Raw genomic sequence first — 25,696 nt, forward strand, 5'->3', positions numbered from 1 at the left:
TCAGTTTTTCTTTCGAAAAAATTATCAATGAAGACAATTTCTATACAGATATACATATTTACAAAAATATTCTAAATTAATTTTTAATATCTATTCATTAATTTCGAAACTTGGAAGATAAATTATTTGATAATTAATCATTGAAGTTTCGATAAAAGGATCAAATTAAATACATTTTTCTCTTTTTATCAAATGTGATCATATAAACTAATTTTATAAATTCTAATGAGATTTATACTGTAAAATAATCGTTTGATGTGCTCGCAGCAATAAATAAATAGCATGGTTTTACATCGTAGAAAAATAATTTGCATTTTTACATTTTAACTACATTAACAATTTATTAGCTCTGATATCGATGTTCTTTTATTTAGATATTTATTTATATAGATAATAAAAAATGAATGGACTTTGAAACATCAAAAAATATACTTCACTCGTAACAATTTTTTATGATTGGTAATTAAAAGTTAATATGACTCATACTCCTATTTAATTTATGTGCCATGCAAGTAAAGCTTATAACTGTTCAGAGTCAAGTTATGTGCTTATTCATTTATTGATTTTTGATCAATTACAGCAAATGAGTTAATTTGTGCATTTTAAAAAAATTATTCCATTTTAGTGATATCCATACAACAAAAACTAATATTTTTACTTAATATCCTCTTTTTTTTAAATATTCAATACAAGTATATCACTATGTAGTATCTGAGATACATTATTTGTATACAAGTAATTTTTATATAAATATCTTTGATATGTTTAAATAAATTTTGAGTCGTAACCTTCTTTGAATGCTCTAAAAAGAATTGATAACAAAGTTTTTCAAGTTATACACGTTTACAATAAGGCATTCTGAAAATATTGAGTCATCTTCTGATTAATATTAATAAAAAAATATATTCACAAGTATGTCTATTGAAAGAATTTACCTGTGAGATTTTTCGTATCTATCAAAGATATTGAAATTCAATGATTCAATATGTGAAGCAGCGAGCTAGCTGAAACGTTTAGGATTGCAACAACTGTATGCAATGAATAATTAATCTGCAGTTTTACATGAAATAAATATTTATCTATCTTTGATGTTGATGAGTACGAAGAAAGGACATTTCTTTTCAATCTTTATCAACTTAGGGGTACCCGAATGAAAATACATTTTTTACACCGTGCTCATCAACGTCAAAAGAAGATAAATATTTTTATTTTGAATAAACTGTAAGAGCAAAGATTGATAAAAATTAAACTCGACTGCAGTTTTCAAATGAAGACGATAAAAACAGATTTTTCAGTACCCAGTCTATAGCTCTAGTAAAATCATTGAGATTAGGAAAATTTCAGCTAAAAGTTTGTTTGCATAATTATCATGTTAATATATTTAAATTATTATGACGTTAAAGGCAGTAGTACCTCGTTATAATCGAAAAAAGGTGACCATTGAATATAATACCCCAATCAATTGAGATTGGGGTACAAAAGGTCTAAACCAAAAGTTCCAAAGCGAAACTTCAGTCTGAAGAGTTCAAAAAGGGAAATACAAAGTCAAAATATACAAAATTTGAAAAGTTCATATTGACATAATGCCCAATAATCATAATAAAACCCTGAATTGTAAAGAAGAGTTGAGGACATTTTATTTATTATAGGTGCACGTGATGGCCATCGTAATGTGTACAATTAATTGTAATGTTCAAGGCACGTTAAATAATATTATATGCGGTCGTAAAAACGTCGAAAATAAATTCAAACGGCAAAAATGGTCCTTAGCCGTATCCTTTAGGATTCGTAAAGCCAAATTTTTGCTACTCGAATTTATTAGTGTGGATTTTGTGCTGGGCGTCCATATTATAATTATCAACGAACAATGGTAAATTTTTTTTATTCATTTGGAATTTATGGTTTTTGATGACGAGGTGCCGCTTTTAACGCCGTAATAGTTTTAATAAATTTACTATGCGTAGGCGTAAGAATGAAAAAAAAAAAAAAAAACACAGAAATATGATTCATCGATCGCGTCTCGCATTGTGTGATCGAGTGTTAAAAACTAAAATATTCAAAGTAAATGTTAAATACTCTTCCAAGTAAGTACAAAAGATAGCTACATCATAGCGCTCTTTAATTTTCATTCATATACAAATAATCCGTTCATAGATCATAGATCCGTTGGGGGGTCATAAGATAGCAATACTGATTTTGTATGGTACGAAAACTCTTAAAATTTTTCTGAAATCATTTTGGAACAAACGACAAAGTCCATCGCGAGGAAAAATCAGCGGGCCCGATAATATCGCGATCGATCAAACGTCAAAAATAGTTTCGGAGTCGGATAGTAAAAGGGGCCTGTAAAGATTTCGCTTTAAGGAATCCCAGCATCGATGTACATTGTTACATGCAAAGCTGGCGATGGTACGCGAGAGATGGAAAAAAGTAATAATATAATAACGGAGCGGTCGCACGCGCGCAAACGCGTAAACCTGCGCAAATCGGCTATACGGGCACAATCCCTACATTCACATAGGAATCCATATGTAAGGCACACACAAACGCGTGTCGACGAGCGAATAACTCGCCACATGGACGTAGTAGAATTACGTCTTGACGCGCGAAGATCGCACGAAGAGCTTCCGAACGAGCATTCGAAGGAGCTTTATCATAATTCGACGTTCTGATGTAGCGCAGGCAGCTGAGAAGGAGTTTAGAGCGTATAGAGTGCCGCAGAGTTAAGGCGTCAACGCAGAGTAGACCAGTTTAACCAGGCAGAGGCGCCTCCTCGTAGAAATCGGGCTCCTCCTCGTCGTTGTCGGGATTCTTGCTGTCGAGCGCCCTTAGCTCGGCCGGACTGAAGAAGTGGCGCATCTGCGCCCTCAGCGGTATCATGAGAATGAGGAAGAAGGGCAGGGCCAGGGCGGCCTTGGTGCTCTTGACGATCCAGAGCACGGCCAGGCAGGTGATCTGCACGAGGGTGAACATGTGCATCTTGCAGGTCTGCACGCGGCGCACGTAGTTGGCCGTGCCGTGGTGCTTGACCGGCATGAAGAAGAGCTTGACCCGGTCGAAGAGCTGCACGCCGTTGGTCGACGAGATGCCCATGTAGAGGAAGACGCCGAGGAGCACGGCCATGGGCACGCGTCGCAGCAGCGGCGCCATCAGCACGCTCACGCCCACGAGGATGGCGACGAGGAGCGAGGAGACGCGCTGCTCCTTCACCTCGACGATGTGGGGCTTGTCGCCGGGCGCGTGGGTGCGCGACATCACCGTGACCGCGTTCACGTGGGTCAGGGAGCGCACCGAGGCGGCGCAGCACCAGGGCGCCCCGATCAGGCCGCAGCCAAAGTTCAGCAGGCACACCACCACGATGTCCATGTGGTAGCCGTTTCCCTTGCGCAGCTTGCGCTCCTTTTTGTCGATTATCAGTCTGCGTGAAAAACAAGAACAAAAAAATGATAAACTTGCCAAAGCTGAGCCGGATACGTATATTGTATACTCACTCGGATATCTGGGTCTCCATGAAGACGAGAATGTAGACGAGGAGAGCGGGCACGGAGCAAGCGAGGGCCATCCAGACGGGCACGTCGCCCTGGACCGGCGAGACGAGCCAACTTCGGTTGGGCACGGTCGGCGTGAGGCCCTCCGGCACGAGGAGCTTCTCCGTCTTGACGCCCGCCAGATAATCGATCAGCACGAAGGTCACGATGCTGATGGGCACGCCAAAGTCGCCGAAGGCTCGTCTCGCGCTCCTGCCCAGGTAGTGGCTGTTGCGGAAGATGCGCAGATAGTAGGCGCCGAGGAAGGTGCCCAGGCACAGGATCGTGCACATGAGGGCCGTGTTGGGCTGATTGATCTCGAGGCCCTGAGCGTCGTGGCCGGACAGCAGCGACGAGCTCAGCGCCTGATCGAGCTCGCTCAAGGCGCTGCTCTGGTTGAGGCCGGCCAGAGCCAGCTCGCTGTGCCGGGCGTTCGCTTCGCTGACGTTGACGGCCGGCCGCCTCATCAACTCCGCGTACTCGCTCATGACGCTGCTCGATGACATGGCTGCGTCGTTGCCGTTCGTCGAGATGCTCGAGTTTCCCTGCTCGAAGCAGTACTCCGGCCAGAGGGGATTGCGCTTGAAGTAGTTCACCAGCTTGATGAACGTCTCCACGATGTACAAGATGGATATGAGCCCCGTGAAAATTTCCTCGGTGAAGCGAGTAAAGAGCCGTACCTGCGACAATTTCATCGGTTATTATTGTACGAATAAATTAAGTCGGTGCGATTATATAGAGTCGATGCAACAACGCACCAGAACGGAGCCCTCGACGCAGGCGATGCTCAGGGCGATTATGGCCATCCAAGCGCCCACGTAGACCCTCATGGTGAGAAAGTCGAGATTGTTGGCCTCGCAAAAGTTGTAGAGACTCTCGTCGAAGAGCAGGAGGGGCCCCGTCGTGCCGATTATGACGAGGGGCTGCGTGGCGAACAGGGCCATGATGACGCCGGTCATCGAGCACGAGACCAGAGTCTCGCTGATGCCGATGACGTTGTGGGTCTTATCGCTCATCAGGCCGCCGAACGTGATGGCCGTGCAGAGGGCCGCGAAGTACATGAATATCGCCGCGGCCAGGCACGACGAGCTCAGGCCGTCGGTGAAGTCCGACACGTAGAACGGGTAGCGCCGCTTGATGTCGTTGATCAGGCAGCCGAACGGACGCCGCGTGCGTCGCAGCGGGTCCAAGTCGTCCGGTGGCTTCTTCTCCTCCTCGCCCGCCATTATAGCTGTCGACCAATGGGGAATATTAAATTAAATCTCGAATAACGGCCGAGGGTCGGATGTACCAATACCTTTTTTAACGGCGGCGTCGCTCTGGGTCTGCTTCTTGCGCTTGTCCTCCAGGGCTTTGGCTTTGCGCTTGCGTATGGCTTCGCTCTTGGCCTTGAGCTCGTCGAAGGGCAGCAGGGCCTGGCGCTCCCAGTCGCCGGGCGGCAGGACGATCGAGTCGTCGAGGAACTCGTTGATGGCCGAGAGCAACTCCCGACGCTCGTTCGCCTTGTAGGCGACCTTGTGGAACGACGTGTTCGACATGAGGGTGGAGATAGAGCGACCGATCTCGTGATAGTCCAGGTCGGAATTGCGCGGCCCCAGCAACGTGAACATGAAGCGCACCGGAATCGTCACCTCCGTGATGGCCGGCATCAGAATACCTGCTCGACCATACCGCGTAACCCGCGCGTTATTTTCATCCTCCGATACTTCACGAGGCTTAAATTAAATTGTCTTACCTTCGGCCAGCCTGACAAAAGCAATCGTTGGTTGATCGAGAAAGTCGACTGCTCCGACGAGGACAACCGTGGCCTCGGCGCCGCTCGGTATCCTCTTTAAAATATGCTCGTTTTGACCTTTTTTTATGTCTTCGACGCTGCTAGTGAACGTCAACTCCTCCTTCATGTCGATGACCGTGTGATTGTTGTCTAGGGCTTGGTTCGACGAAAGCACTTTCGATTTCGTTTCTTGCAAGTTCTGTATTATTCAACTACGTGTTACACCTTTTTTCCATCATAAATATTCAAGTTTATTTTAATGCAGACAAAAAGTACTACTAGTCGTTTAGAATATAATGCGTACTTGAAAAGAGTCAAGAGCTTTTTCGAGTATATTTTATTTGAGTCATTGAAATGTCAGTTTTTTTCTCTTTACTTGTGTTAACGATGAAATGATTGGACTTGTCACATTATGACAATGGACCTCGTGTCTAAAATACATTGGCTTAGTTCAAACGTCATTTCAATATATTCTATGCGTTTTATAAATTCTGAATCTGTAATCTTATGACGGTTTTGGCTTTGCTTGAACTACCCAATGTTTATGAACGTTTGTTTAAAGAAACGCATATGTACTTGGCAGAAAAATATAACTTGAAAATAAGTCAATTTTACTGATACAAACTTTTGATTTTCGTATAGAGCAAGAAAATAGTGAGGAGGCATGAAATATGTTATCTATAATAATGGACTTCACTAGACGGTCACGATGATGAGTGATTTCTCATAAGATCAAGTTGAGTTGGCTGCAAATGAATTTTCAGATTTTCACACTGAAAATTAATTACATGATTAAATAATAATTTAACCATACATTGATGTAGAACAAGCGCATTGAAATATATACAGACGATGTCAACGATTCGAAGATGCGAAATGAACAGATAGGGCGAATTGTAAAAATATCGTTAGATGATTTCTTATAACTTTTTATTTTAAAATTGAAAAAATGAATTTGACTTTTCTAAACGAATCTTTATCAAGGATGTTTAAAAGCTTCTATATTGGGTGTTAAACTTTCTTATTTTTTGACAATGAACATACGGACCAATTTACAAAAATAATTTTTACGATCCAAAAAAATATTAAAATTATTTACATCAAACGAACTATGAACGATATCAAATAGGATGAACTGAATAAATAAATATAAATTGAAAAACTAGGACGATTTTGTAACGAGAATTGGATCAATGCAATTAATGATGCAGTGTAGAAAGAATTGGTCATTATTCGAAGATATGAATTGAATAAAAAATATTTTGAAAGAGGATTACGAAAAGGAAGAAATTTGACAACAATTGTAATTACATTGTTCTCGGCTCCTTCCCGCGGAGAGTCGTCCTCGTCAAACCAGATAGACTGTGGAAATAAGACAAGGAAAAAGGCACTGTCAGTCGGTCATTTAATACATTTTTTTTTCAATACGAGTTCGAGTCGGGTAATCCTTGCCAAATCATTTCGATAAAACATCTGTCTAGACTACTTACACATTACCAGGAATTTGCTAAAAAATCGTTATCAATCTTGTATCAAATATCATGTTGCCCTCGAGTCAATTGTAACGTTTGAATAAAATATATCATTTGCGAGTAAACTAAAAATATCCAGTAAACAAGGCGACGCAAGAAGGGAAGTAAATGAAAATCCAACGTTACCTGGAGGCTCGTGTAGCTGGAGTAATTTCGTTTGGCGCCGAACCTGAAGCCTCGTTCGTGCTCGTGTACGTGCCTGTGGCGGAGCAGTAGAGCTCGCATCACGACGGGCCGGTCCTCGGGCAATATCAGCTCCTCGATGACCATTTGCTCGACGACTCGATAAGCCAGTCCCGGCAGGTCCTTCTCCTCGAGGTCGAGCAGCACGACGCCGGTCTCGAGGCAGCGGCGAAGATTCAGTAGCGAGTGAAAGCTCAGCGAGGCCACGTGAGGTTGACCCCATCTTTACAGTGCCCGATGGAAGGATTATTTTTTGTCGCCGTGCTATGTGATCGAGTACAAGCAGTCGTATACGATACAAACCTGTCGGCGCCCTCCTCGACGTCCTCCTCGTACTTGATCCACCTGGCGGTCTCTCTCCACTCCCTCTCCTCGCCGAAGCCGTGAAGCTCGTCCAGCTGCACGAAGACCTCGTGCGGCGAATGGTCGTACATCTTTTTGAAGGTCTCGTGGGGTATGCCGCCCTCCTTGCGCCGGCCGATCTGCACGGTCGGATGGGCGGCTTTGTGGCGTCTCATGCCGCGGGGATCGTCGCTTCGATGCGACTCGAGGTCGTCGATGTCGAGTTCCTGCAGCGTCTTGGCCTCCTCGGGCTGGACGCTGACGCGCCTCGCCACCGCGGACCCGCTGAACTCGCCCGGCAGCCCGGCTCCGGAGCGTTTTCGCCATTGCGGGTCCTCTTGCAGCGAGTACTTGCGCGATTTGTGGTGATGGTGGTGATGGTGATGATGTCGCCTGCGATGTACATAAGAGCCCAATTTATTTCTTTGACTTTTAACCGAGCTTTTTTTGATTTACGAAAGATTTTTTTCTGATAAAAACAAACAAATATTTTGGACCTTGATAAATGTTACTAAAGGAATAAGCTGCACATTACTTTTAAATCATTCATCAACTTGATCGTAAAAATGATTTTCAAAAAATAATATTCGCTGTACTCGGTGCGAGGTTGTCGAAAAATTTCATTGTGCAGACCCTGATCGTTTAAATTTCTTTTATAGTACATTTTATATCTTTTATAGTGAGTACAACAAAAAGACATAAGCATAATGTTATAGCTTTTACATAGCTCTTTCTGAGCGTGTAAACGACTGCTCATCGAGTAAAATGTACCCTAAGAGGCATTGCCAATAAAATCTCATTTTTGGCTCGAGCACAAAATTGCTCGTGCAGAGAATCGTCTCGGCACGCGATATTCGAGCACTCGAATTGAATATACTCCCGCAAAGAGCTAAAAGTATGCGTGTAAAAGATCTTGACCTTAGCTTCGAATTTGATTTCGAATGTTCGATTGTTCAAGTAATTTATGCAGGTTTTAAAAGGCTCAAATGAATCATCCTCGTTTGGAAGTCCTCGCTTTCGTTCCGAGAGTTCGAACCCGAAAATTGTCGATATTGCTTGATGTCCAAACGAGCCAATGTCAATACTATGATATAAGCATAAGCTTGTCGCGAAATATTGTTACTTCCGGGCGACGTATTATTGCATTGTACGATACATTACGCGGGCGAGTGACAGGTCTAATTTTTGGGTTTGCGACGAAAAATGGTGTACGAAACAATTCATATGATTTTTTAGTTTGCCGTAATTTGAAAATCGTGAGAAAAATAAAAAGCGAGAGTAACAAGTAGATCAGTGGCATGAACGAATCGAGATCTTTCGAGGGGGTGTTCGTCGAGAAGAAAAGGCATTCACACAGGTCGCACACACGCGTATATAAAGTGTTGTTAGTAGCTCCAAACCCATACCGGCGAATGTCACCGATCCGATCGGGTGAACGGTCGTACTCGATCGGCATGGCCGCAGCAGATGTACGCACCCCGTAACACCGTCACACACACGCACTCACACACGCTTACACCGATTGCACTGCGCCACGGTCACTGTAACGAAGCCCGAGCTCGCCTACGACTACTCTGCTTCTTCTTTTTCTCGTTCTTCTGCTACTACTTCCGCGACGATGATTTCTCGACGATACGATAATGCACTAGACTGACATAATGCAGTTGGCGAAGCTAGTCAAACTACTGCCAGTATCGAGCAACGGTACACACACACACACACAGCAAATGTGCAGATGCACGGGCAGTAATTTGGCAATAGTCGACTGTTCAGCTAGTCAACCTTGGCCTTTACGCGTCATCCGAATAGCAACGCGAAGGCGGCGGCGGCGAAGAGTCAGCAGCGCTGCTACCCCGCGACACGCAAAATTTGCAAAACCACAAAATCGCGCTCCGTTGGCAACAAGCGCGACTCGAAGCGGTACTACACGTTTGCTTTTGATGCACTTACTTGTGATTGTGGTGTCTTCGTCCCTTCTTGTCGTCGTCGCCGGCAGCTCCTTCGTTGCCCTCCATCACGTCGTGCTCGCCCAACTCCTCCTCGTGGATTTTCTCGAACTGCACCCTGGGACTGCCGCAGGACGGGCTCTCGCTGTAACCCGAGGCCGCTCGCTCCGACAGTGGAGCCTCGCTCTCGCTGCTGCCCACGTTCTCGGCAATGTCCTCCAATGCCTCCACAACTTCTTCTGCATCCTTTAAATCAACGACCTTCCTTATTACTCGACTGTATTTTCTCTGCCTTCGATGGTGCTTTGACACCTTTGATTTTTGCCACGGATACATACACATTTACACTATATAATTGTCTAGTATGTTGTTTTTTTAAATTCTTTCAGATTTTAATCTATATTTCAATTACTTTAGTGCGCTTTAGAGTGCATCTATATATTTTATGAAAATTAGACTGTCTCTTATTAAATTTATTATGGAACAGTTTTAAATAAATGTACTTTTTATCAAAAACTATCAATTGACGCCTGAGACGATAATTAAACAATTTTATTGAAATGCACAACATTGGTCACCGTTAATAAGTGTTTTAAAACTTACTGACTTTAAGAGAATCTTACATGACCTAGTTTTCATCTAAGGCGTCGATATATATATTTCTGTGAAGTAAATAAATTGGTACGAGTTAATTATGCTTCTGCTTCGTGCTCAAAACTAGTATAATCGACAGCCATCACAAGACAAAAATATCACACTTAAAAAATAACCATTTAGAAAGTGCACTATAGCTAAACATAGTATAAGTTCTTCAACACCAGTCACGTATGGTGATTTTCAGCACAAATTTTTATCAAGAATATCTATTTTTATTCATATTTCTTCTCATTATTATAATATTTTTTTGTTATTGAAGTAGTATTTTTTACGTTAAAAATAAAAGTCTCAATAAATATTGATATCTATATGAAAACTAAATAACTAATGTCGAATGTCTATGTCTAGCCCTTGGTAAAAGTTTTTCGTGTAAAGGGTTAAAATATAAAATGTATACCACTCACGTAAGATCTGAATCTAACAATACCACTTCTGGGAAAATAAAAACGCATTAATGAGCAAACTTGCTCGATTCATCACGCATATATCTGTATTATTTTTCAGCTCATCGTCACATCAGTGAATGTGAATTTCCTCGAGATTTCAAAAAATTGAAATTGCTGCGCGAGTTCACATGACTGAACCTGATAATACGGTATTGATTTGATAAAATCTCCACGAACCTTGCCATCTTCAGAACTCTCCTTGTCCTCCTTGTCTTCCAGGGGAGAGTTGGTACTATCGATGGAGTCAACGTGCTCCAAGGCCGTCTCTGGTTCTCCATTGCTATTATTATTCAAACCTTCCGCAGGCGTTTCTTCTTCCAAAATATTTTCGGCTACTACAGAACCTTCGCTGAAAAGTTATAAACAAATTCTAATTCATTTAACCATCATGTACATCACAAAATATCTCTTTTAATTTTTTCGTAGTGATTGAATACCCTATAAAACAATTTCAAAGAATTGTTTACTTTTTTTGGGACATGCCTTGAGAACTTCATGTTCGATAAAGTTTGAATTTTTCGTAACCCAAATTTATTTTTTTAACTCATTACTTTTAAAGAATCACGTATGTTCGATAAAGTTTTGAATTTTTCGTATCCTAAATTTATTTTTTAAACTCATTACTTTTGAAGAATCACGAATTTCATAGCAAGCCTATATCTACATTCCTTGAAAAAGTTTTATGCAAACGAATAAGAGTAAGCAAGAAACTCTCATAAATCCATTCAAAACTTGATTAAACTTTCTACAGTACTTTTACAGTGCCCGAGATAACGATTTCCAGGCACGGAATTTTCACCGAACAACAGTTAACTGTATGCAGTCACAAGTCGTACTAAAGAACAGATAGCTGTATGAACTATAAAAAAATTCTATAAAACCATAAACTTTAACATCGACACTTTTAAAATTTAGTTATTATTATTTTTCGTTTCATTGGCAAAAATTAAACTTCATTGATTTCAATAGAGGCAGCTCAGACATTAAAAAAGGATGGATTTTGTGTAATCACAATGCACGTATAAAAATAACACTATTTGTATATCATTTATTTAAAAGTCTTTGAAAATGACTATTATCTAAACCGTTCGACTGTACCAAATCACGCAAAAATCTAAATTTATTTCGAGTAAAAATATTCAAAGAGACTATTGCATCACGAAACAGGAAAATAAACTGCATTTTAACACACGCAACCATTTTTATCATTTTATTTTCCTTTAGTACACGTCAAATAATCCTGATCGTGTATTTAATGACGCTACATACAATTCACTGTATTAGTTGTCATAAAGAAATAAAAAGAAGGATATAAGAAATTGTTTCATTAATTTTGTATTACCATTTATATGACAAATACGTTTGAATTAATTAAACATACAAGTAGATCTGACTTGAAATAAATAATTTATATTTCATCTTTAAAAAACGATCTATTGAATAAATTTAATTCCAAAGTTTACAATGTTAGGTTTGAATTAATACACAATGAACTTTATTTCATTTGAAGATACAAGATTATAGACTTACGGTGATAAATGACGTCGCATAGATCTCGAGTGGAGACTCTTCAATGGCATGTGCGGGTGCGGGTAGCTTTTCTTTCGATGTTCTGAAAAGTGAAATAGCTTACTTATATCTTTCACAAGTAGATTAAAATACAATATTGTTTTTTTAATAAACTAGGTGAAATTATACAATGAAAATTATACACTCCTCAATAATTGACAAAGTAAGTACATAAAATTTAAAAACAAGATAGTTGATTAGAAAGAAAACAGTACTCACGGTCGAGGCCACGATCGCCATAACGCGAAACAGCAGGCCCTCGATCGCGATCACGATCAGAGCCTATTGATTCCGAGGGAGAACCGAATGCAGCTACGTTGAACTTTTCTCCGGCATCCATAGCAAACACCTTCTCCATCTCCTCGTCCAGCTCTTGTACCGTTTTCGTTCCATGTCCATCGGCCTGCAAACTCGTCGAGTTATTTAATGTTCAATCCTCATTCATAATTGATGTTTAATCGACAAATTCCCATTCATAATTCATCGACTAATGAAACATCTTATTTCATTTGTTGATAATGAAACCGGACATTAAAAATAATTTTTCAAGATTTTTGAGAAGTTATCGGCTGCGCCTAGGCTGCTAATTAAAAGTGCCTTGAAACTTTTTTTTCGTAGCATAGGGCAGTAATATACTATATACTATAAACTACAGGAGAGATCGTAGAAGATTCTGGGGGCTTCTGAGACTTCAATAATATCTATTAAATTGGACTGACCTAAAGTTTGTTCGCGTACAGCAATTTTAAGGTTTACTGAAAATGATACATTCTTAAATTTACCTCAAATCAATTAAATAAAAAATATCATTGAATTGATCAAAAAATATAGAACAATGCTAAGCCTTGATGTTATGAACAATACATACAAAAAATGTATCAATCGAATTGATAAAAACTGCAGTTGAAAAATTTGTCATGCAGCGAAAAATAATGAGATGTAAGATTGCAATAATGGAGAGGACGAAAAAATGAAAGAGGTACGGGACTGGTGCGATTAAGTCCGGAAACACGTGACTTAACAGCTCGAGGACGCCTGGCGCTAGTAGTAAATATGTAAGCGGTCGATGCAACTATCGTGCCCTTGAACTTGGAGCTTTCGGTCTGCATTGCCAGAATGTATAGCATAAGAGACCTTAACTTTGTGCAAGTTGCTCTCGTTCTTTTTCCTTAAATTTTTTTTACTGCGCGGTATCCGTATAATAATTTCAGAATAACATTTCAATTAAGTGGAGAACACAAATGCATCATCAACCAGTAGTTTATCTCGATAATAGTTATAATAAAATATGATCATATTCACGTGACTACTAAAGTTAGAATAACTCCTTATATTATCATACATTTCAAAATTAATCATGTTGACTAATTATTACGGGTAATATTGATATTTAAAATTATAATTATAAAACCAAATGCGTTTTGTAATATTACTTTCATTTAATTTACAATTTTTCATTTAAGTAGAAAATCAATTAGATAATAATTTATATCATTCGTACCTTTGAGAAAAACTTGCTCACTATCGAAACAGAAGAAAAAATCACGGATAGCTCGTGTTATTACAAATACAAATAATTCAGAATAAAGCGGAAATTACATTAATTTCAGAACTACGTGTATTATAATGAAATTATATGAAAGTTTTTTAAGTATAGGAGAATGCGCATGGTCAACGAATTATAAAATCGATGAAAATAAGCCGTCAATTATATGTAGAATGTAATTACGGTACGATTTTAATAATTTATATGAGACTAAATTACTCTCTTCATTAATGTTACGCAATATAATTATTATAAAAAATAAATTAAAATATTTGCATTATAACCAAATTCAAGTTAAAAAATCGAATATATACTTTGAAATTTAAATATTTAAACAATTGTTAACCAAACATACCTGTTAAAAGTTTTCAATATTTAAAAATGTGTAAACAAGTTATAAAGTATTGTAAATTGAAAAGTAAATTTAATTACGAAGGCTTTGTCGCTCGTAAAAATATTTGTAAAAAGAATGATCGCTAGAAAACGTCGTGTTAAAGATTGCTTGTTTAATAACAGGCTAAATATAAAAAACCATCTTTTCTTCTAACCGCCATTCGCTAATTATAATTATAAGATTATTTGAGTTGGTTTTAATCGATAAGGGAATGTTTAACCACAATAGTCACCTTAGAAGTAATTAAATATTATAAATAAATCAGTACACAAATAGTACAGGTGGCATCGGGCAATTAATTGAGATCAAAAATCGAAAGCCACCCCCCGTTCGGAGCAGATATGCTGGGCATAAGCTTATATGCAGTTGACGCAAGATCACTGTTCGTATGCTACACGTGGATATGAATATAGGTATACAATCGCGGTACATGCCTGCTGCCTGCCCGTTGCCTGCTAGCTGCTCCAAGGGGGTGGTTTGCATCGATTTTCAGCTCTGAGCAAGGGCAAAGCGAAGTAAAGTCCATTCGCTATAAAGCGACAAGTACTCGCCGTTTTTTTTTCTTTTTTTTTGAATCGCTCGTCTTATCATATGGTCTCTTTCAATGTGTCCAAAAGAATTGCTCGATAAAATTTTGATTGAAATCAAGTTGAATATCAATTGAAACTAGTAAGTGTATTTAAATCCACATAGTTTTTTATTCGCATGCAATTTTGCTATTTTTTTCTTAAATTGAATATTTTTTTTCCAAACAAGTGGCAGGTAGTTAAAAGAAAATACATTGAATAAATGACAATTCATCAGTTATGCTCTGTTTATTCTAGACAGTAGTTGCTTCTGCAGAAGAATATTGTTCTCGTGTTTATATATAAATCTATTATAGTATTGATAAATGGGAAAATGTATAAATAAAATTGCTTTTTATACAAGAATATATTGATTTCATCGAATCAATAAAACGTAATTTTTCTCTACGATAATGTATGACTGTACTTTGGAATAAATACTTTGAAAAATTATTTCACAGCTACCCTCGTTTTTATTATTCGAATCATTTATGCAATGTCTGCAATTTTATTGGTGCAACAAACAAGATGGTCAGTCAATAATAGAAGTAAAAACTCACTAGTTATTCAACAGCAAATGAAGAAAGGCCCCTGCGAAGACAATTCCTTTTATTATAACATACAACTCACTTCACTTTGAATAATAGCTACTTATAAAACACTTGGCAACATTTTGTTTATGAATAAAAACACATTTAGAATGCACAAAACAATAATGTTTAAATATTATAATATAAATTTATAAGACGAAAACACTCGATAAGAATATAGTATTACAAATTAATTTTTACATCCGTTTTGGAACAAAAAATTTTTTCAAGGAATTTTTATAAAAACTTGAACACAGTGATTAGTTAAAAAATTATTTTAGTTCAAGTAACTTTCTCCAAAAAGTAAAGTGATAAATAATAAATTGATCTTTTCATTAAACAAGAAAACTAAAAAAGAAGCTCGTGTTCGACTCGAAATGGATTTCGATGAGCAGCAAAATGCCACGAAGAAAAAAGCTAATAGGTATTACAACTGAAGGCAATTATAGTTGTAGAGCTGAAATCTGTAGCCCCGGATGAAAAGGCAAGAAGTCAAGCTATCGTGGCTGGCTCGTGGCCGACGACGGAACAGCTGCCGGCACACACGCGCGCGCCTTCGGGCATGGCATCTCGGGCCGGAGTGACTGAGGTGGAGCGCCGGCCGCGCTCCAGCAACCCTCGCACGAGCTCAAGTTCAGGATGCGTCGGCGCTACTGCTACTACTAGTATACTCTTTACTATGCCACCCCGCGAATCCTCCCCCACCACCATCGACTCTTACGCCAGCACCAGCCCGCTCGCTCGTCCGCGCACTTTCGAACTCAGCGTATAATACCATGCGTATGTATGTCGTTACAATCATTTTTTCACTTATATATTTTTATTTATACAAGTTAACTTTATAAATAGCATAGGAATGTATTAATCACGATAAAAAAAATATGCTAACAATTTAATGGAATGAATGAAAAATAATTATTTAAGTTTATAAATAATCTTATAATAAATACAATTTTTCGTTATTTTGTGAAAAACGAACTAGGTGCTAGATATAAAATTACTTTGTATTAAGATTTTAGAGACCAAAGCATTCAGTTTGAAGTTTTTATTTCAAATATCTTGCGAGTTATCCTGCAACGCAAAATCTGAATAACTAAAACATGAAATACATATCGTTTTAATCAAAAAGTATTGACTTGGACTACTTAACAATGCAAGGTCGAAACAGATTTTCTCGTGAATCAAACAGATTTCAGAGATGAAAATGTTGCATTCAATATTTAAAGGATATGCAACTTATCAATTTAAAGAGCCATGCTTAGCACAACTGTAATATAGTAATTGGTCAAAGTAGAAGTTCAGAAGGACTCTCGAACTAAGTTGCATTGCGTAGTGAATTGGCACGTTCGAGATTAAATCAATTAGTCATAGTGGCGCTCGTTAAAGCAAAACGTTCGAGAGAGCTCGAGCAGTGTATAGCTTGAGACGGAGCCCGGCAGTGCAAGCGCACATAACTATAATCGGAACGGCATGGAGGTAGCTCCCTCTCTTCAACGCAGGTGAGGACGTTATGATGGGTCGATAAAACGAGTGACTCGATAGACATTTCGAGCTGTGAGCCTATGTATACATGTGTGTATTCTGCACAGAGATGCACACTGCTGCATTCCAGTTCAGGGATTGATCGTAACTACTGCTATCTCTCTCTCTCTTTTACTTAGTCGCCCAGGCGACCCAAAAATCCCGAGAATCTTTAAACTCCCCGATCAGTCGCGTGCACTCTACGGGACAGGAAATTAAGCTCCAGCAGAATGTTATTAAATGCAAATCGAACTGGACTTGGCCCAGACTAGTTGTCAGCGTCGTTCTAAATTAATCAAAATTACAGCATAAGATAAATTGCTATTGAAAGACTGAACTCTCTTCCCTATGATTAAAATCAAAACGTTTTTATAACTATCAAATGCAATACTTGATGGACACGTTAGTAAGTTCATTATGTAATATTTGCTTTATTCTTATCTGATACTAACTTCCATATCATCAGTGGCTGACTCTAGCTAGGCTATTTCTACTTGATTGCGAGAACTTGTTTATCAAACATCCCTTCGCATATTTTAAATGCGTTTATGTTTTCTAGTATTATTTTTAAGTTTCTAGAAATTAGTTAAGATTCTATGATAATCCTCCACAACATTTTCAGTTTATCAAAAAGTATTTGCTACAAAATAACTCATTAAGGATGTTCCCTCAGACCTGACCGACAAATTTGAGCATATGTCTAAAAAAAATCTGAAAAAATTCATACGCTTTCCTTGACAAATTCTAAGACTCTTTTGTTCTTTTAAAATTTTTCGTAGAGTTGATAGTTATTGAGATAAAAAATCGTAAAGATTCATTGCTTAAAATTGTTTAAATTTGAATCGTTTATAGCTCGTGAAAAATAGATTTTAGAGAAAATTTACAAAAGCACTTTTTTGTTTAAAATGACCCTAAAAACCTTAAAAAGTAGGTTTCAGGTCAAAAAATAAAAATTTTTATTTTTGCAATGTTTTTACATTAACTTTTCCCAAAAACTGTTTGGTCAAGTTTTTCCAGTTTTTGAGCTATGTTTTAGAACATACTGAACAATCATCTCCTAGTTTTTGAAAAGATTTTATCGATGCGTTTTTTTATAATCACACAAAATAGCGTCTTTTCGACACGCTAGCATAGGGATCCCACGTTAAAGTACCGAACTTTGATTAATTATATTTCGGAAATGGTTCGGTTAAATTTCCTGAAATTTCTCACACATATGAAAAGTACTGTCAATAATATGTGGTTAAAATTTCAAGACCCTTTATCGATAGTCATTTTTTTGAGGCACCTACCTTAATTATTACCAAGCCACACATATGATTGAAACAACAGCCTTCGGCAATTTATGAGAAGTATTAGTTTTAATCAAAATATAAGTATTCATTCACAATTCATTTGCGCATTTTTGAAACGAATAAATTTGTAAAAGATTAACTAAAATAGTTGACAATTGCAATAGCAATCTATTACCTTTGAAATCATTACTCGAAGTTAGTGGGGACAAAAAAGAATTCACAAAAATTAGTAAGTAGTACACAAACGAAAGATGATGTTATAGATAAAAACAACGTCATCGTGTGTTTAAAAAAAAATGACGCGAAGAGAGCAGTCGTTATTCGGGAATGACGTAAAACGTGTGCATGCGATCGCGCGCCTCCCCCTCCCTGATGTCGATCCTGAACTGCTTGATAAGGTGCCTGCTATATTGTGAAAAGCAAGCGTGCGCGGCCCCTCGCAAAGCAACAAGTGTTGCTCGTCCATGAAAACGGACAAGTCCACATAACTTGAGCCCAGCAGCGTCTATCTATACAATTTCACTTTTAATTCTTTACCTACTTTCGAAATACACAAGTTAGATTCACTGTGCGTTGCAAGCCCCCTAAATTAGGACACTAATGTTGTGCGGCTGCAAATTGTTTTTCACCTACGTTTTAAGTTAATTTTAATAAAATATTTCAATAAAAAATATATGTTATTTTGTTAATAAAAATAAATATAATTTGTATTAATTTAAAATGCATCAACATTGGATATTGTTACTCTTCATCGTTATCAATGCAATTTTGGGGAATGGTAACAATAAAGAGTTTCAATATAAAATCATACAATATTGATGTCATAGAAATCGACAATTTTTATTTTAATAAAATTCAAAATTTCTCGTATTCAATCTGGTCCAGTGTTGCATTAACCTTGAACGCACAGTACACAATCAATTCTACTTATAAAGGGCGCAAATTAAAGATTTAGCTGCGCTCATTTTTTAAATTTTTAGAGGAGCATCATTGGTAAACTTTTATAAATCCCAGAAATCTTGTTTTAATGAAATATTTATAAGCTCATTGAAAAATACATTTTACATCGAATCAATACATCTATATAATTCTTTAAGTAAATAAGTATCATATTTTTAACATGAACTTTACATAAAATAGATAATGGTTATTATTTATTATAGTAAAAATGTATATTCATAGAAAATTCGAAAATAATTTCTCTTTCGCGTAGGGAATAAAATATTTTTCTACTTTTGCTCGAGTACATACAGCATTATAAAATGTAATTAAAAAATGGCACCTGAATATTTTCAATGGACGTGAAAGAAAAATTGGATCGTAAAGAGGACTTGAATTATAGAAAAAAGTTGATTGAAGTCATTGTTTGACAAAATACGTAAAGAGGATTAGTAAAAATTTAATACAGCAAACTCCATTATTTGCTATTAAATGAAGTCCATAGACGTGTAGCAAGTCTGCGAGTGACTATCAGCAATCATAAAAGTGCGCGCGCAACAGTACGTATATTTCACTCACACATGTCTGTATACATGTTCCGGGTGAAACCAGCTCCGCACAGCACATACACGCGCGTCGACCTTGAACCTCGCGGGATTGAAATATATTCGCCAAACGCGTGGCTAGAGCTCGCGACGCGAGTCAAGTTTTTCCGAATTCAATGTCTCCCTGTGCGAGAGGCATTGACGAGATATTGTATTATGGAGACAACAATAGATACTTCATCAAGTTTTCTTGGACACTAAAAATAGATCGCTAAAGAGTATAGAGCGCATAGTGTGCTCGCTGCGATCGACTTTCGCTCGAACGCACCCGGCCGACCTAAAACGTACACGTACCCGCGTAAAGATGATTACTCGTTTAGTAAGCTTCCCGAAAAGTCATTAAATTTGCCTACGCGATAATGATAAAAATTCGCCAAAGCCCTGCCGAGCGTGAAAATGCAGCTTATACTTCGCTCGACCAAGCAATTGCGATTACTTATTCACGAAGCACATTTTATCGATAACAAGTTTATCCCGCATACGTACACGTATGTTTATTCATATATTATTGATCGCGAACAAACTACTGAAATACCTACGAGCACGTTCTAGTTATTGCCCGTGGATTGCTATAGCGCGTTAAATTTTTATTTCATTTTTTCTCCTGTCCATAAATTTACTTTTCATTTGCATCTTATAATACAGTTCGATTAAACGCAACTTTCTTTCATTAATGTCAATCACTGCTATTGTCAAAATGACATTTTTCAATTTCCGTGAACCAAACGAAACACGAAGAGGAAAAGCTGCCGAGTACATCGCGTATTTGTAATTGCGCATCTATATATAAAGCATCGAAACAGGCCTGCGCGGAAAGACATTTTCAACGATCGATCCTGTGATTCCCAATTTTTGACGCCCCCACCCGAAGTCGTTGTTTGGAATAGGAGGGAGAGTTTCTCGCTGCATTTCCTCGCGCATCGTCCGGAAACCTTGAACTAGAAATATTCAAGGTTGCCTACTCTTTCTATATTCACGGTCGCAGTTGACATTACCGAAAATTCAGAGGAATATCTGATTTGTCGTCCGATTCAATTCCCCATTAGTCCCCAAGTGTAAAATAACGCATGAAAATAAAAAGCAAATCATTTTTTAGTTTGCGTCATAATTATCTTCAAAATAAAATTATGAGAGCCTCCTTTTAAAGCTTATGAAAAAGTCGCCAGTGAGTAATACAATAAATTAACGGACATGGTGAAAATTCATTTTTTATAATTATTATTCCCTAATCTTCAATCACAGTTGAGTATATAAAAAAATTTATAATTTGAAAATTAGAAATCAGGTTCACTCCACAAAATTTAGATACACAAGAAGGAATGTAATTATTCGAATACTTGAATACTAAATTTTTATAATGTACATCATAAAAGACGATAATTTTTGCAATCAAGAGTAGATGTTGGGTTTGGTTTGAAAGACTTTTAATTTAAAGCCACAATGCATCCTCCAAGAACAAAATTGTTACTCGCGTAGAGCATCAGTTTCACGTGAAAATGTTTATTTGTATCACCTGAAACGAGTCCGATGGTTCGTAGTCAGAGCGACCTCTGTTGCCATCATCACCCTCCGTTCGAGCTTCAACGCGTTTCGTCGAACGTCGCATTCATTCGTTTGGTGCACTTTTCCCAGGGACTTAAAAAGCTTGGCATAATTCACCGAACTGACCAACACTATTAAGCGAGTCGACGCGCCTCGCACTTATTATCAAGCGACTGGCGCTGAGTTGCTCGAGGCACTCTCATCGTTATCAATGCGATCTCCTTTTCGAATGATTGACACTGGTCTTTAAATCGAATTTGCGAGCTAGCCTCCAACGTTCAAGATTCCTTATGTAACGTGTGTTCTAATATATTTGACGGACAAGGCGTAGGTGTGGGGTGAAATGATGAAGTATGAATTATTTGCGATGAATTTCAAATAATCATGTTCTAAGATTATTGTATTCTTATACAAGATTTTTTTTAACGTGTAAAAGGTCGAAAATGCATATTATTTTACGAAAATTACTATTTTTGATGAACAACCCGATATTGAGACTGATAAAACCGATGTCACCCGTTTACAATGATTACTGAGATCATACAGAAATAAGAGAGTCAGCACTGTTATAAAAAAGTAAAAATCTTAATTCGACCAAAAACCTTAATCAAAAGCTTTAATTAATTTTCATTATTTATTTTTGGCCAAAAATAATATCCGAGGGCTCAGTTCCTTTTATTCTGGCTGTTCTTATTTTACACGAGGTTTAATTAATTGAAATTCTTCTACGTAACAAATGCAAATAATATAGATCGATACTCGGCTACTCTACTCCATAGCCGTTCGTTATTTCATAAATTGCCAATAGAAAAAGAAATTGAAAAAACGTCGAGAGACGAGCGAACCACTAGTGGCCTTGCTACACTGACTGACCTGATTGTTGATCAGACACGAGTCAACAAACATTTAAGATCTGCTTGTATGAATTTCAAAAATAACGAAGTCTATTCTACATTTTTTTGAATAAATAATTATTAATCTTGATCATGTTACAATAATATTTAAATCGAAACTTTTTGTGACTTTATCAGATAAATTCTAATACTTTTATTACATTCACTATTTGTTTGTACATAGCATAATAGGAATATCAATTGTTGAAAATTTAGTGTAAAAATCTATTTATTAAATTGATTGATCAAAAAAATAATACTCACCGCTATTCTCTGCCCAAAACTTAAAAAAGACAGTTTCCGCTTGTTCGCTGGAACGAATCTTTTATCTGCCATTGCTGATTTTTTCATTGATCTTCCTTTTCTATGGACTGTTCTTTTTTCTAGGTGCCCGTCCTATCCTCAACTGGGATGGAGATGTCCACATGTGGAGGAATCGCTTCGTTGACAGCTCCGTCTTTTTGACGATTTCTACGGTGAGAAAAAAATAATCATAAGATCGAGTTTTCTAAGAATGATGAAATATAAAATCGCGTTTGAGACTGAGCACTGTTTACGCGAATGAAAGGTATGTCTTGAACAGTTCTTGCAGTACAAAAGCGATCAAATGTTCTGCAACGAAAAGATGAATGTAATGATTGCCAATAGATACTCCTGCATGATGCTGAATTATTATTTTCAAAAATGTCTTACATCTGTGTCCCACCTTCCTCCCCCCTAATCTTACATTTTAACAATATAATTAGCAAATTTTTTGCAGTATTACTTCACAGGCTGCCAATACGTTATTGCGGAACTTATCAAATAATGCAAAACGACTATAAAATACCTCTTATATAGTTTTATTTTTTTTCCAAGTATAATTTTACTATATTTGAACATATATTTTATTTTTTATAAAAAAAAACAAGACCTAAAAGACATTTAATTTCTATTCAAATTTTTCCGGTTTAATTTAAGAATTCCATTGATGTTTTTATCGAACGAAAAATTGCAATTATTTAATACTTGAGATAAAATATAATTATGCAATCTCATAGCGAAGTGGTAATAATTTAATAAATACCTCGAACCGATACAAAAGGGGACTTTGCGTCATTTGAAAAAAAATAAAAACAAGAGCGCTCGCGTAAAGAATAAAAGCAAGCGACATTCCGAAGAGTAGCTTGTTGAGAGTTGATCAATCTATATTATATCAGAAAACAATGCAACACTAGAAGCTTTTTACTGCGCTGTATCGAAATTTACTGCAATGTATCGTATACGCGGGCATTTGAAAGAACATCTGCGACCATACGGATGACAATTGCGAACGCAAACATATTTTCACATCTCTCGAAATAGGATCTCTATATCAACACATGTGTGTTTTTAATTTGCTCTGAGTGTTTGGATTCTTTCGATATTAAAATGAAGTAAACGACCTATTGCTCGTATCATTTTAAAATACAGCAAAACTCTAGGCAAAATTGAAAACATAATATAAAGATTATTTCAGTATTAAACGCAGTATATTTTGTAGTTAAGAAAAACTCATCAGTTTTCATGAACAGTTGAGGATAGACAATATAATTTAATTCAAATTTTGGTCTTTCAATTACATTTCAAATAATATACACAAATGCTTCTTTAAATAAACGCGAAACGTTTACCTGTGCATATAAATATAAGAAACGTAACAGTAAGTAAGCAGCTTTCGATGAAGCTAGTGAGATACTATTCAGCATGTCCATTGATGTGCATTATTCAATACAGTTAGAAAGAGGGCTACAATACGACATCCATCCAGAGTTTCACCCGTTATATTTTCAGGTAAATGTTGGGATTGTAAATTCACGCATGTTGTCGCTACTTAATTCTTCAATGGATAGAATAACAAACGCTTGATCGTCAATTACTTGTCCCTGTATTTCAGATGGTTAACCGTTTGCAGGAGTCATGGTCAAGATTAAATGATCTACAACACAATAAGAATCTAGCTTTGCCATAAATTTTAAGAGAAATTCAAATAGAAAGGATTTTTACTTTGACAAGGAAATTTTCTCAAACAATTTAATTTTAAATACTTATTTGAAAAAGTTACAGTACTATTGATGATCAAGGAAAAGAAATTTCGTATACTAGGTGTTTGATACAATCATATGAAATACTATTTAATTTTAAGTAATTTTTATTGTAAAAATAGTATTGGTATTCAAAAAAGTTAATTTTTAATAGTATGTACGCTTTATTTAGAAAAATATCATAAGGTCACATTTAATATGAATCAAAAGGTTCATAATTTGTATTGTATAATTTATTTATTGTACAAATTTTTTTTAATATGATTTCTATTTTATCGTAAAAATCGACTATTTCAAGTTGAAGTCAACAGTACATAACTAACGGCACATGTCGGTAAATTTATGAACATACGCAAAGTGATTTTGTGGAAATGCAGTTTCCTTCATTGCCAATCGCATTAATCTAATTCGAATCAATTTTAAGCGGGAGTTTTGCAAAGGAATAAACCGAATAAACCATTTTCGAACACTGTTGAATTATTTTTATTGCTACGAACTATGTGTAAAATTAACAAAGAAATGTATTTTTTGTAAATATAGTTAAATACGAATACGAAAAAGTACTAAAAAGTGGCAAGCAAATACTTCAAGTGACCATTAAACTTCGGACTTTATGCAGTGATCATTTTATTTTTGCTTTCTTCGGAGTTGTTTTGCATTGATTGAATGCTGACGCAATCAAATAGTTTATACAGGTTGCGCTACGAAATATTTTCAACCTTTTGGTATTTAGACGTTGGCATTGTTCCGCGTACGACTGTCCACACAAGTCGATTTCATAAATTTAAAATATAAAAGCGATGATTCTGGTTGTAAATTCAAATTACGACTAGTTACAGTTGTAAATGAATCGTTTGAATAAAAAAATCGTCCATTTACAATAGCCTACAAGAATGGCCTTAGATTCCTTATAGGATCATTGGTATAAGAATTGAGAGAGAAAAAATGACGAGGGAATGAGAGATGAAATCGCCGGCAATGAATGAGGATTCTGACGGATGATGTAGTAGGTACACAGTACAAAATAAAATGACTACCGCGAAGGAACGAAAAAAAAACGAGTAAAATGTTGCTATGGAGGCAGTGGGCACTAAGCGAACGTGTGCGCAAGGAAAAGGAAAGATCCTTAGAATCCGGTTTTACCTGCTCTCGTGGCTGCGATAGACACACTTCGGAAGTGCTTCTGCTTTCTGCTCCTCTGCCTTGATTTTTTTTTTTTTTTTTTTTAACGTAGGAATTTTCATGNTTTTTTTTTTTGTATCAACTCACACTGTTATTCAGTAGGCAAGAACGAGAGAAAAGGAGCAAGAGAGCACATACATAAAAGAAGCGCGCGTATAGAAGGCGGCTATAACTCAGAACGAAACAACGACGAAGTGCACCGCGTCGTCGAGCGCGATTGACTGACTCACTTTTATGAGTCGAGCTATAACGTAGGCCTCTCGTTGTGCCTCGACGTGCTCCCGCGAGCAATATTCTGCGGCTGTTTTTCTGCTTTGCTGCCCCTGGCCCCTCTGCATTGTATGTGTGCGTACGTGAATGAGTATGTGCGTGTGTGTGTGAATATGTGTACCATATATACACTGTACCTAACTATAATGAAATGCGTGAACATGAACAGACAGAAAACCAAGCAACGATGATACAGTGCGCAACTCCTGACGGACCCATGCAATTGCCAACTTGCGAGAAACCCATCCATTTTATTATCTATCGGTGTTGTCCGCTCGAGCTGACCTTACAAAACATGATTTTTACATATATTA

At 37.3% G+C, this 25,696-nt stretch overlaps 1 protein-coding gene across 3 annotated transcripts; it reads right to left on the reverse strand.

Annotated features, from left to right (window-relative positions):
* Nucleotides 1-16: 16 nt before the first annotated feature.
* On the reverse strand, nucleotides 17-25,157 carry LOC106652772 (anion exchange protein 3). 3 transcript variants are annotated; one of them, XM_014371904.2, is made up of 14 exons: nucleotides 25,074-25,157; nucleotides 22,132-22,338; nucleotides 12,196-12,379; nucleotides 11,938-12,019; nucleotides 10,585-10,756; nucleotides 9,309-9,550; nucleotides 7,320-7,751; nucleotides 6,960-7,239; nucleotides 6,613-6,663; nucleotides 5,263-5,500; nucleotides 4,825-5,184; nucleotides 4,286-4,758; nucleotides 3,492-4,207; nucleotides 17-3,418 (listed from the first exon to the last, which is right to left on the reverse strand). In XM_014371904.2, exons 2-14 carry the CDS (start codon nucleotides 22,216-22,218, stop codon nucleotides 2,752-2,754), a joined length of 3,984 nt encoding a protein of 1,327 aa, XP_014227390.1. In that variant the 5' UTR covers nucleotides 22,219-22,338; nucleotides 25,074-25,157; the 3' UTR covers nucleotides 17-2,751. The 3 variants fall into 3 exon arrangements, with proteins under 3 accessions (XP_014227390.1, XP_023315512.1, XP_023315513.1); XM_023459744.1 differs by having other exon boundaries at nucleotides 9,309-9,616; XM_023459745.1 differs by lacking the exon at nucleotides 6,613-6,663 and having other exon boundaries at nucleotides 9,309-9,616.
* Between the last annotated feature and the right edge of the window lie 539 nt (nucleotides 25,158-25,696).

Source organism: Trichogramma pretiosum, unplaced genomic scaffold (assembly GCF_000599845.2).
Source record: "Trichogramma pretiosum strain Unisexual culture from Peru unplaced genomic scaffold, Tpre_2.0 scaffold32, whole genome shotgun sequence".
In the NCBI taxonomy this organism is placed as follows: domain Eukaryota; kingdom Metazoa; phylum Arthropoda; class Insecta; order Hymenoptera; family Trichogrammatidae; genus Trichogramma; species Trichogramma pretiosum.

What these genes read in the sequence shown, in the direction of transcription:
- LOC106652772 (XM_023459744.1), bottom strand. Translation starts at nt 22,218, where the DNA reads ATGAAAAAATCAGCAATGGCAGATAAAAGATTCGTTCCAGCGAACAAG. An exon ending in GTTTTGGGCAGAGAATAGCG is followed by an intron (nt 12,380 to 22,131) that starts GTGAGTATTATT and finishes ACGAGTTTGCAG; the next exon opens with GCCGATGGACATGGAACGAA. An exon ending in GCGTCGAGGGCTCCGTTCTG is followed by an intron (nt 4,208 to 4,285) that starts GTGCGTTGTTGC and finishes AAATTGTCGCAG; the next exon opens with GTACGGCTCTTTACTCGCTT.